This window comes from Phocoena sinus, chromosome 4 (genome assembly GCF_008692025.1).
Source record: "Phocoena sinus isolate mPhoSin1 chromosome 4, mPhoSin1.pri, whole genome shotgun sequence".
Taxonomy (NCBI): domain Eukaryota; kingdom Metazoa; phylum Chordata; class Mammalia; order Artiodactyla; family Phocoenidae; genus Phocoena; species Phocoena sinus.
The window spans coordinates 77,343,129-77,355,898 of record NC_045766.1 but is presented as its reverse complement, the minus strand read 5'-3'; the positions used below and the strand labels follow the sequence as shown (position 1 = coordinate 77,355,898).

Here is a 12,770-nt window from a genome sequence, read left to right as displayed (position 1 = left end):
CAAACCTACTTAAAAAAATGCAAATTTCTCTGCCAAAATTAATAGTGTTATCAGTCTCTGATACTTCAGTGTCAATTAGTTGAATTTAACAACATTTAGTAAGTACCTTCTACATAAACCAGGCACTGTGCTTTTCCATGTACATTATCATATTTACCTCAGACTGACCTCCTCCTAACACATCAGGCAAATTACTTAATACCTCTGGGCCTTAGTTTCCTCATCTGATCTTTACTGATCTTTACCATTTTTGGATCACAGATCCCTTGGTGAATGCCTGAGTTCTTGTGATGAGAAATTTACACACACACACACACACACACACACACACACACACCATTTTGCATATATTTTTTGGATATTTATAGCCCTCCTCAAAGCTAATTTTTGGATTCCAGAGTCTCAATGATTACTTAAATCCCTTCCAGTGCTAACAGACACTACCTAGCTGGCTTCCTCTGAAGAAGGCAGAACTAGAGGAGGTGCCACTAGAGAATACTTTGACTAGTCAGAGAGCAACAGGAGTATAATAATTCATAAGAGGGTGGTGGAAGGGAAGCAGATGAAGGAAGAAGCGAAGCCAGAGAATGGATGAGGGGAGAAGACAGAGATGTGAAGGCACCAAGAATAATCTTTTTTTATCTTACCTTGGCTTTTGCTCTAGGAACCATATGGCAAAGCAGCTCTTCCCTATAGAAAGAGGTCCTCTACTTCAGCATGCTTCCCTAGACTGTCTAGAGTGGCAAGGCTGGGGTTTGGGAAAAAGCAAGCTGGCTTCTTTAATTCCAGAACATTAAATACACAATGAGGAAGCTTACAAATGGAGTGAAATGAAGAGCAGATCTCTCACCTCTGTCCCTGTTATCTAATCACACATGAAAATCCTCTTTCCTGAGACTTCCCTGTTACACACTATTGGGAAATACAGAGAAACTTGCTGGAGGATTTGTGGGGAGTTAACTCAATATTACTAACAAGTGATACAGATGGGGAGATGATGTTGGGGAGGAAGGCTCCCTTAAGGAGTTGGCTTTTTTATTCTTACTTAATGGGTTTCTCCAAATCGCTCCCAAGGACTCTCCAAGGGTGAGGAAAAGGAAATGGCCCTGTGTGCAGTGCTTTGGGGTAAGCAACCCAGGCTCTGAGAAAGGTAAAGCTTCTGTCCCCTAATATAGCTAGAGCCAGGCTTAACCAGATTCTACTTACCTTCTTGATTCTAGTCATGGAAACAAGAAATTGAACTCCAGCCTAGCAGGAAACACCTACCTTGCTGTTCAGTTGCTGAATTTTTAACTCCTTTTGATGAATTTCCTTTAAGCTGTCATTGAGCTGAGTCCTAAGACGTTCTGTCTCATAAACTAGGTTTTGTGATCCATCTAGGGAAGCTGGTGTCTCTGGGGATGCCTGCCAGGATACAAACACTGATGAAATTCTCTCTTAACATTGTTCATGCTTAAATCCTTCCTTCCAGAAACCCTGCCCACCTCATAGGAAGTCATCAGATGGTTTGCCTAATAGTGGCAGATGGGCACTTAGCTTGCAGGAAGCTGATGTTTCCTGGGTAGTGGTTACCTCTGAGTAGCAATCAGCACGGAAATCACTCACCTGTCTTTGATACTGCACTTTGTGGGTCTCAGTCGGGGAGGAAGAAGATCTCAGTTCCCTCATAAGATTCTGCAGATGGCTGAGCTGCTGATCTTTATCTGCAATAGCCATAAGGTACTGCTCCTTCATCCTCCTCTCATGAATTTCCCAGGAACTCTTCTCCATCCTAGAAAACACATGAAATAGTCACAGGCAAAAATATACTTGTGAGACAAAGATGAATAATTGCATAGTTAGAACAGTATTATGGGCTGTAGAGACGTAGTAAAGAAAATACATAACCAGAGAGAAATTTATGTTATAAACAGAACTATGCAGCAAGATGATGGAGCAGAACTTAAAAAAGAATTGCAACTGGCAGGATTGGGGAAGAAAAGCAGGCATTTGGTCTGAATCCTGAACAATGAGTCAGGCAGGTTTCCATAATGGGAAAAGCATTCCAGGTTCAGGGAGTAAACAGAACAAAAGGCACAAGAATGAATATATATAGTGAGTTTTGGAATTGTTGTAGTAGTGTGTAGAGTGGATAGGGCAGGAAATGAGGGTGGAGAGGAAAGAAGTCAGACCCTGTGGGGCATTGAACACCATGCTAAATAAAACTTACTCTAAGCAATGGGAAACCACTGTAATTCTTCAGAAAGGCGATGCCATAATGCAGTATACTATCAGGGTTATGAGAATGCAACTGTAGAGTCTGAAGGATCTGGGTTCAAATGCTGGCTCTATCATACACTAGGCATGAGACTCTGGGTAAAAGTAACAATCTCTCTGAGCCTCACTGGTAAAATGGAAATAAATGATCTATTCCTTAGGATTATTGTGAGGATTAAATGAGATACTTTATGTCATGTACCAAACACAGAGCCTGGCATATCACAATCACTCAACAAATATAAACTGCTGATATTTATTTATCCCCTGAATTTGACCAAGAGGGAAGCTTCTATTTGACCCCAGCTAATTTTCCATAGTTCTATCAAAAACTGCCTCTCTGCCATATTCTTTAGTTCTACTTCTTTCTACACTATGATTGAAAAAAACCATTAGGATTGTAATCAAATTTCTGCAGCATCTGTTTACTTTGAATAGTACCCATGTCTCTAATTTTTCCTAATAATATAAGATTTTATTTGAATTGCATCTGACTTTTTTCTCTCTAGAAGTAAGGTAAAATGGTCCTTTCTTTTCTAAAGGACATACACCAATTATGAAATAATCCTGCTATGTCAAGAGGTGACTTGGATTACAGTCAGATTTTTTTAAAAAGGCAGAGCTAAAACTTAGAAACTAAAATAAATTTTTATTACAAGGCCACTATATGGAAAAGGCACAGAAATTTTCTAAAACACTTTCTCTGATATTTGTCTGTGAAAAATGAGAGGGAATAAGAAAGGAGGAGTGTAAGACTGAGAATGTACAAGAAAGATCACAATTCTTCCATAAAGCTTTAAGCCGCCATTTTGTTTAGAAAGATGGACAAGTAGTTATGGTGTGGAGAGACCCTCGATGGAGAAGAGGCACTAAGGAACAAACCTGATTACTTAAGAGAACACAGCCATAAACGGGCTATACCTCACTTACCCCTTAAGTAAGAGAGCACAGGAACCAGAGCAGAATAAGCAAATCAGTAGCTACAAGTGGAAGAGAAATGTTACTGTATAAATCCAGGCTCTTCTCATAAGCCAAACCCAGTGCCATAGAAGCCTGAATGAGATGTTCCAGCTTTTTCATGTTTGAAAACCTCATTTCTCCCAAGTATTTCAAGAGCAAAAAACAGGGAGTCTTAAAGATATTTGGCTAAAGAAACTGGTCCTAGAGTCAGTGAATCAAATCTGTGTCCTCATTTTCTTCTTCTAAAAGTGATGTTAAATGTCTTCCTTTCCTTCTCATAATTTACTCACATCCACTTGATATACAATTTTTCTTTTCTTCAAAACTTCTCAAATGTGGAAGGTAAAGAGAGAAAGGCTAAGAGAAAGGTGGAAAGGGAGAAAATGAGGGAGGAAAAAAATCAATAGGCCAGAAATCATTTTCTTTCTCCCTCTTTTTCTCTTCCCTTAAGGGTCAACTTTATAAGGAAAGTATCCTTTCAGAATGCCCTGTGAGGAAGTTTAAAGAGGAACAAGTGGCTGCAGAAAATAACCCTTTAGAGCCTTGCAGCCCTTCTTCCATTTACACTAGCAACTGGACACAATATTTTTTTTAGTTCCAGGTGATCTGGAGATAATATGGGAGATGTCAAGGGGATGTTCCCATGTGCTCCCAATCACCTTTGGGGGGCCCTAAATTCAGTGGTCAACATTAATGTGCATCTGAGGGAAGATGATCTCTTGATGGTGAATTGAGATTCTAACAGAATAAGCTAGGGCAGCTATTCCCTGGCGGAAAAAAGGATGAAGTTAAAATGGAGCATCTTTCTTCTAGGGTTCAATTCCAGAAAGAAGAAACAGAAGCAATTTGTATTCCCAGAGAGCAAAAATTCAGTTTTTCTACCTTCTCTGCAATCATCCTTTGATTAAAAAAATGTGTTCTTGTATTATCTGGGGAAGTTGCCAACTCCATGGAATAAGTTTAATATATTTTCACTTATAAAAAAAGTCAGTAAAGATGTTGAATATGAAAATCTTTTGGATGTAATTTCACTCCATAAAATTTAAATGACCAAATTCTAAAAAGAATTTTGCTCTATAAACCTTGCTTAAGGTTTATTTTGAAATATCACGTTAGTAAACTGCATGGCGTCTAGGATCTGTGAAGGAACAAATCTCTTCTATCTACACATTAAGAGCTCTCTTAGGGATGTTACAATAATAATTTTACTATATTGATATCTGTCATCATGGTAGATAATGTAACCTGGATGGGACTCTAGATTCCACCTCATATTCTCTGTATTCACTTGCCTATGTTTGTCCTGTAGCAGCAGGTGAGACAAAGCAGGTGCTGCTTGATCAGCAGCACTTTCCAACATGGAGATTCCCCTTTTAGTATCAAACTCTGAAAGCTTTGGGTTTGATTTTACTAAGGTGGCATGTACCACCATCTTACACTAAACAGTAATAAAGTCCCAACAATGAGGCTGCAACAACAGGACCTGTTTTTATACACTGTTAAGCACTTATTCTTTACCTTTACTTTTCAGATCAAATCTGAAACAATGAATTAAAAAACCATCCAAAATTTGAGTTCCTATCATAATTTTTTTCCCTCTAGTAGAACATATAGCACTGTTAGTCATCTTTAAAGGAAAAGGGCTTGGATTTCTAGATCCAGACAAGATGGAGTAGATGCATTTTTCCTTATTCCACCCACTAAGTATAGACAAAAAAACCTTGGAAATTATATATAAAACCAAACATAAGACGACTGGAAAAGATGGAGAAGAAGGTAGAGAAGCTCAGGACTCTAGGACTTAAGGAATGACATGGTGGTGACTTCACTGGTTTTCCTTTTTGAATTCTACATATCCCAAACTGGGTGAGGGAGGATCCAACAACTTAGAACACGAATGAGTGCCAAGAAAAGTTTGCTGTCTTTTGCCAAAGGCCCAGGAAGGGGAGGACTAGCAAGACAGAAACATTAATGACAATAGCCACCCAACTGCAGCAGAACACCATGGAAAGACTACAGTATCTCCCTACCGCCATTAACAAACTCCTAGTGAACAGATTAGTGTCATTCTTGCCTGGAGGTAACTAGGTGCACCTCACCCTCCATGCTAGGTGGTGTCAGAAGAGGCCAAGTGGGGACTTCCCTGGTGGGCCAGTGGTTAAGACTCTGCGCTCCCAATGCAGGGGGCCTGGGTTCGATCCCTGGTCAGGGAACTAGATCCCACATGCTGCAACTAAGAGCTCGCATGCTACAACTAAAAGATCCCGCATGCTGCAACTAAGTATCCTGCATGCTGCAACTAAAGATTCCACGTGCGGCAATAAAGATCCCTCATGCTGCAACTAAGAGCCAGTGCAGCCAAATAAATAAATATTAAAAAAAAAAAGAAGAGGCCAAGTGTGTACACTGGGCTGTCCACCACTCTGGTAAAGAGGTGCCTCTCTCTAACCACCCTCACTCTCACCCTCGCTATGGTGTCATTGGAGACAACATGTGGAGCCTGGACATCCACCTCCACCCATAACAGACTAAAATGTTCCCCCCTGTTCCTCCAGAGGTAGTAACAGAAGAGGCCAGAGGGAAGTTTGAACTGTGGGCACTAACCAGTGGTAACAGGTGCCCCTCCTCAATCACCCTCCTGCAGTGTCAGTGGAGATTAAGTGGGGAGCCTGGACTTTCACCACTGCCCAGTGACAATGAAGTGCTGCCCTCCACACCCCTGAGTGGTATCAATGGAAGCCATGTGTGGAGCTTAGACTTCTACTCTCACCTAACAGTAATGAGGCAGGGAGTAATGCTCCCTGCTAACTGCAGTCTCAGTGGAGTACTAAGTGGGGAGCCTGGACTTCCTCTGGCAGTATCAGGGCACTGCCTCCCACTAGGGGTTATCAATGAAGGTTGAGTAAGGAGCCCACTGGACTTCACCCCCCTCTAGCAATAAAGTGGCAGTGTTCCCCTTCCCCTGCTGGCATGGTGTCAGTGGAAGCCTACCAAAGATTTAAGTAAGATTGGGTCTTAAAACTTATAGGACTCCAAAACGTCCAGGTTACAACTGAAAATCACTCATCATACTAAAAACCAGGGAAATCACAACTTGATTGAGAAAAGAAAATCAATAGACTACAACACCCGAGATGACAGAGATGTTGGAACTATATATATGGAATTATAGAAGTATTATAAAGTGGCCATCATAGAAATGCTTCAACAAGCAACTACTAACACACTGGAAATAAATGAAAACAGAGAAAGCCTCAGCAAGATATAAAGAAGACCTGAATGGAAATTTTAGAATGGAAAAATACAATAGCCAAAATAAAAAGCTAACTCAATGGACTCAATAGCAGATTGGAAGTGATGAAGGAAAAAGAAAAATTATCAGTGAACTTGAAGACAGACAATAAAAATTACTGAATTTGAATAAAGAGAAAAGTAATCAATAAATTGATTTCATCAAAATTAAAAAGACCTTCTCAATGGAAGGATGAAAAAAATAAACTGCAGACTGGAAGAAAATATTTGCAAGCCATGTATCTGACAAAAAAACCTGTGTCTGGGGACTTCTCTGGTGGTCCAGCAGTAACGAATCCACCTCCCAAAGCAGGAGGTGCGGGTTCGATCCCTGGTCAGGGAACTAAGATCCCACATGCCGTGGGGCAACTAAGCCTGCCCACCACAACCACTGAGCTTGCGCACCTCAACTAGAGAGCCTGTGTGCCTCAAACTACAGAGCCCACATGCCCTGGAGCCTGCACGCCACAACTAGAGAGAGAAAAAAAGCAAATGAAAAAAACAAAAACCCGTATCTGGAATACATAAAGAACTCTCAAAACTCAACAGTAAAAATTAACAACCCACTTAGAAAATAGACAAAACACATGATCAAATATTTCATCAAAAAGGACCTATAGATAAGTATGTAAAAAAATGTTCAACATTAGTAGCCATTATGCAAATTAAAACCACAGTGGAACAGCATTACATACCTGTAAAAAACTAAAATTTAGTTACAATATCAAATGCTGATAAGGATGTAGCATTTGATATTGAAACTGGACCACTCGTATATTGCTGGTAGGAGTATAAAATGATACAGTCATTCTGGAATACAGTTTTGCAGTTTCTTAAAAAACTAAACGCCACTTATTATATGACCTAGCATTTGCACTCCTGGGCAATTATCTCAGAGAAATTAAAACTTATTGTCCACATAAAAGCCAATACACAAATGTTTATAGCAGTTTTATTTATAATAGCTAAAAATTAGAAAAAACACATGTCCTTCAATGAGTGAATGGTTAAAGCAGTACATTCATACCATGAAATACTACTCATCAATAAAAAGAATGAAGTATTGATACACACAATGATGTTAATGGATGCCAAGGGCATTATGCATGAGTAAAGCTAATTTCAAAAGGTTGCATACTTTAAAAAATTCTCAGAATGAGACAAAATTATAGAAATGGAGAACAGATTAGTGGTTGCCAAAAGTTAGGGATATGGGGATGGGAGGGAGGGGAAAAGTGTGACTATAAACTAGTAGCACAAAGGACATATTTGTGATGATAGGGCAGCTGTATACTTTGTTGTAGTGGTAGTTACATGAGTCCACACATATTATAAAGTTGCATAGAACTATATACATACTTGAGTGAATGTCAAATTGGTGTGAAATCTGCATAAGATCTCTGAATTGTACCAATATCAATTTCCCAGTTTTGAAATTGTACTATAGTGATGGCAAACTGGATGAAGGGTACATGAAAGCTCTTTGTACTATTTTTGCAATTTCCCATAAATCTATAATTATTTCATTTAAAAAAAACTAAAAGAAAAGGGTTAAATAGTAGGGATTACCATACCTGAGCTGATGCAGCTCATGCTGCCAGGAGAGGTTTTCCTGCCTGAGCTCTTCTTGCATAATCTGAAATGTTTTTGTCTTATCTTGATACTCCTGAAGTTGAGCCTTCAGTGGACGTAACTCAGTGATTTCTTGGTTAATCTGTAAGTATTGCTGCTGCAGATTCTTCAATTCCTTCAGCTTTAACCAAAAGGAAAGTAAAAGGGTGATTCATCACATTTCACTCATTCAGCTGTAAGTCAGCAGCACCTCCCTGCTAAGTCAGTCAACATCACAACTGACTACCAGCACCTAACAGTCCACTGACATAATGGCAGCATGAATCCCTAAAATGGTGAAATACAAGCAGCCAGGCTGGTGGGAATCTCCTGATGGAGTGGCCATCAAGGCTGTAGGGCCTGACCACTACTGCAACTTCAACCCCAGCCCACTGGCCCTGAGGTTCTAAGTTGACACTAGATCTACAACTCAGAGATAGGACAGACTTAAAGGACTTAACAGTTTCTTGGTGGGTGGTAACTCCCTAGAACAAGAAGTGTAAAGATAGATTGGCTTTCTATTTAGCCATATGCCCTGGCTAGGCTTCTAAACTTTCTTACATGAATATCAATCTTAGTTCTAGCTTAGCTGATGTTGATTATAAAGAAGGCATTGATGCCCAGGCCAAGTGTTAAGAGCAGTTAGAATTTGGAGTCAGCTATCCTGCCCACATAGTGTGTGATGCTATGCATGTTCCACACACCTTCTAAGCCTTAATTTCCTTCACCTATAAAATGAATGTAATTATAGTACTCCTCATAAAGATTATGAGAATTCAACGAGAAAATTAATGCCCTCCACACATAAAAGTTAGTGGTGGTGATGATGATGATGAACTTGCCTTTAATTAGCAAAACTGCCTATCTACATTCCAGATATATCTTCTAACTCCTTATCCCCAATATTCTTTAAAAGCTTGGTAGTAAGAAATAATGTCAGGACATCTGGGCAAAGAGAGAGGCCTTGAACACACATCTCTTTCACCCTCTCTGGAAACATCACTAAAGCTACAATAAAGGCATCATTTTATAAGCATAAAAAACAAGAAGAACAAGAGAGGAGTCAGCAGCAACAAATTAATTTTAGAAGCTGAAAAGGAGATGCATAAATGGTAACTGGCTTAACAGATCTGGGAAAGGCAAGTCTTAAGCTGGCAGTAGGAAAAGCCAAGAACCAATAGAATTTACTCTGCAGACTCTTCAAAAGGCTCAGGAATTAACAGCACCAAGTACCTCTGGAAAAGATGGTGATGGGGGTAGGGAGGAGGAGGTGATAGCTGAAATAAGGAGGATTCGATGAAAACTGCTTGAGAACAACTATATCCCTAAATACTGTCCCAGTTCCACACTTTTTGTTACTCTGACAGACAACTAGAATTTTATTCTCTAGAAAAAGTTAAAAGAGTGTCTCTGGACTATGCAACACTAGGTACAGTAGAAGGTAAGGGTACTGCTCCAAAACAAGGGTGATCAAGTGAATGTATGCTTTCTGAATGCTTGAAGCCTTTCCCCTTCTTAGCTTGAAGAGTGCTGGCACACAGGCCTTTACCGTCCATAAGGGAAATTGAGAAGTCTTCTCTAGAAAATCTGACCAACCCAAGAGGAACTTAAAATATCAACATGGGGACTACCCTCAAAAATCTCAGCAAGATCACCATGGACTGAAACTCACAGCTGGTTAAGTCCCACCCACAAACATTTTAGACTCTGCCCACAAACATGAAGAATAAACCAAGGATTAACCTTCACCTGAAGAACAGCTAACATTAAGCAGGGATAAAAAGAAACTAGAAGAAAAGTAATTCAGAAGACATCAGCAGAAGAAAGAATGTCATGTACTCAAAGACTTAAGAGAATATTGGAAATTAGAAACATTATAGTAGAAATTTTTAAATTATAAAGAAAAACTTATTATGAAAAAATTTCAAAGAATAAAACTACCCCCAATCTTCTTGGAGAGATAAATTAAGAATATATATCCATGAGACAAAAAAAAAAAAATCTTTAGAAATCAGGAACATGATAGCAAAAATGAAAACTTCAATATAGGATTCATATGATGAACGTGAGAAAATCTTCCCAAAGTAAAGCAAAAAAAATAAAAAAGGTAAGAAAATTATACAGCCAATCCAGAAGGCCCTACACCTAAACAACAGGATTTCCAGGGAAAAATAGGCAATAGAGAAAAAAGATGGGGGAAAATGGTAAAATAGAATTCAAAAGAATTGCCCAAAATTGATGAGCATGACTTCTTAGATTCAAAGGACTAGACAGAATGATAAAAATAGACCCACACCAAAATACATTATCATGAAATGTCAGAACACACAAGACTAAAAGATTCTATTCACAGTTGACCCTTGAACAAGGAAGGAGTGGGGGTACCCACCCACCGTGAAGTCAAAAATCCATGTATACTATTGTTGGCCCTTCATATATGCAGTTCTTCTACTGAATATATCCGCTGTTCTGCATCCAGAGCCAACCACCCACTGATCCTGTAGTACTGTAGTATTTACTACTGAAAAAAAATCTACGTATAAGTGAACCCATGCATTTTAAAGCCATGTTGTTCAAGGTCCAGCTGTATTTCCAGAGAGAGAGAAAGAGATAAGAGATGAGGGAGAGAGGGAGAGAGACAGAGACAGAATTATCTCACATACAAAGGATCAAGGATCAGAATATCTTTAGACTCCTGAACCACAATGTAAGCTAAAAGGGAACAGACCAATGTCTTCACAATTTTGAAGGGAAATTATTTTCAGCCTAGAATTCTATACTCAGCCAAACTATCAATCAGGTGTAAGAGATAAGACATTTTCAATAAATTTACCTCCTCTGTATCTTTACTTAGAGAGCTGCTGAATGATTTATTCCAACAAAATCATGGCACAAAACCAAGATGAGGAAAACACGGAATACAAGAAACAGGAACTCTAACACAGGAGAGAAATGGAGGGAGATATTCTAAGCTGAAAATTGTGTCCTAGGAGTACAGGGCAACTGATTCATTTAAGAGCAAAAAAGAGATTCCAAGAGAATTTTCTTCCTGAAGACTAAATAGATAGGAATAAACATCTTGAAAAATGTGGATTAAATGGCAGTAAGTCTGGCGTTAATTACATTGATAAGAACAAAGAAAACTAAGTAAGCAACAACAACAAAAACACAGTTATTCACTCCAGGAGAAACAAAGGTTTTGAGGAAACTAACAGTAACACATGTCTCAGGTCTAATAGCATTTGTAGTCATAAAAATGTAGACATTGAATATTGATTTAATCAAAACTAAAATTAAATTACATCAGGACAATGGGGAAGGGGTTGTATATTGAAAATGTATGTCTATACTGTGAAAACAGAGGGAGTGGGTTTGCCTGGTGCGCAGTGGTTAAGAGTCTGCCTGCCGATGCAGGAGACACGGGTTCGTGCCCCGGTCCAGGAAGATCCCACATGCCGCGGAGCGGTTAGGCCCGTGAGCCAAGGCCGCTGAGCCTGCGCGTCCGGAGCATGTGCTCCGCAACAAGAGAGGCCGCGATAGTGAAGAGGCCTACGCACTGCGATGAAGAGTGGCCCCTGCTCGCCGCAACTAGAGAAAGCCCTCGCACAGAAACGAAGAGCCAACACAGCCAAAAAAATAAATAAATAAATAAATAAATAAATGATTACTATAAAAAAAAAAAAAAAAAAAAAAGAAAAGCCAAGATGCACTATAAACATGATATTTAGCTACTGAGGAAACACCAAAATAACAAATTAAAAGGGTTGAAAGCAGATTGCCTCAGAAGGAGAAACAGGGTTGGGAATGCTACTGTTTGTTTTTCTTATCAAACATTGTAGAATTTAGTGACTCATCAAATATATGTGTATAGCTTTATCTTTTAACCCAAAACTAAAATAAAAACATATTTTTGTTTTGTTTTAAAGCAAACATATATTCTTTATGCAATCCACTCACTCCTCTAGTCCAGATACTCTAAATGTTACCTTTGGAATAGAGCAGATCATCAGAAAGCTGTGTGTCTGGAACTGCATTTTAGCCACTTGCAGAGGTAACTTCAGTGAATTACTCAAAATTCTTTTGCTATGCACTTACATCAAGGGCCAGCTAAATAAAAACCCTATAAAACAATTATTATATTTACTGTAGAGAAGTAAAGAATGTTTCATAACTTCATAGTGACCTCCCTATGGAAACACAGAAGAAATTTCTTGCAGGCCTCAATACTTAAAGAATAACTATTCTTATCTGTTCCAAGTAGTTTTACTTTCTTCCTTTTCCCTAAAATATGGACACTGCAATTCATACACAAGGTTTTAAAATTCCGTACTTCTGATGGCTGCCAGACCTCAGAGCAAAATTAGTGGTCCATCTTTCTAATAGGATATTGTGATATCCCTTTGGGATAAGTTTACTCCTAAACTAAACTTACTTCTGGTTTAATCTTTTTCTCTCGGACCCTAATTTTCTTTTCCTTCCCAGTTCCTCACCTTATATTACCTTGAAAAACTGTTCATATCTTTATATGCTACCTCAAATCATTTTCAGACTGAAATAAGTATAGACAAACAAAAAGGGACCTCTAGAGATTTGCTCTACAGCTTTTAGGTAGGGAAAATCCTAAGGAAGTTTGAACACATATGAAAACTCCA

At 38.9% G+C, this 12,770-nt stretch overlaps 1 protein-coding gene across 11 annotated transcripts in view; it reads right to left on the bottom strand.

Moving 5' to 3' along the window:
• GOLGB1 (golgin B1) overlaps positions 1-12,770 on the bottom strand; it is an 86,214-nt gene that overhangs the window by 8,965 nt on the left and 64,479 nt on the right. For all 11 annotated transcript variants that reach the window (XR_004349578.1, XM_032629686.1, XM_032629678.1 and 8 more), the window contains 3 exons: positions 8,082-8,260; positions 1,606-1,771; positions 1,267-1,404 (listed from right to left, as the gene is read on the bottom strand). Coding sequence is in view for 10 of the 11 variants with exons in the window: in XM_032629686.1 (XP_032485577.1) it covers positions 1,267-1,404; positions 1,606-1,771; positions 8,082-8,260 (483 nt within the window). In the remaining variant the exon portion in view is untranslated. The remainder of the gene's footprint in view (positions 1-1,266; positions 1,405-1,605; positions 1,772-8,081; positions 8,261-12,770) is intronic.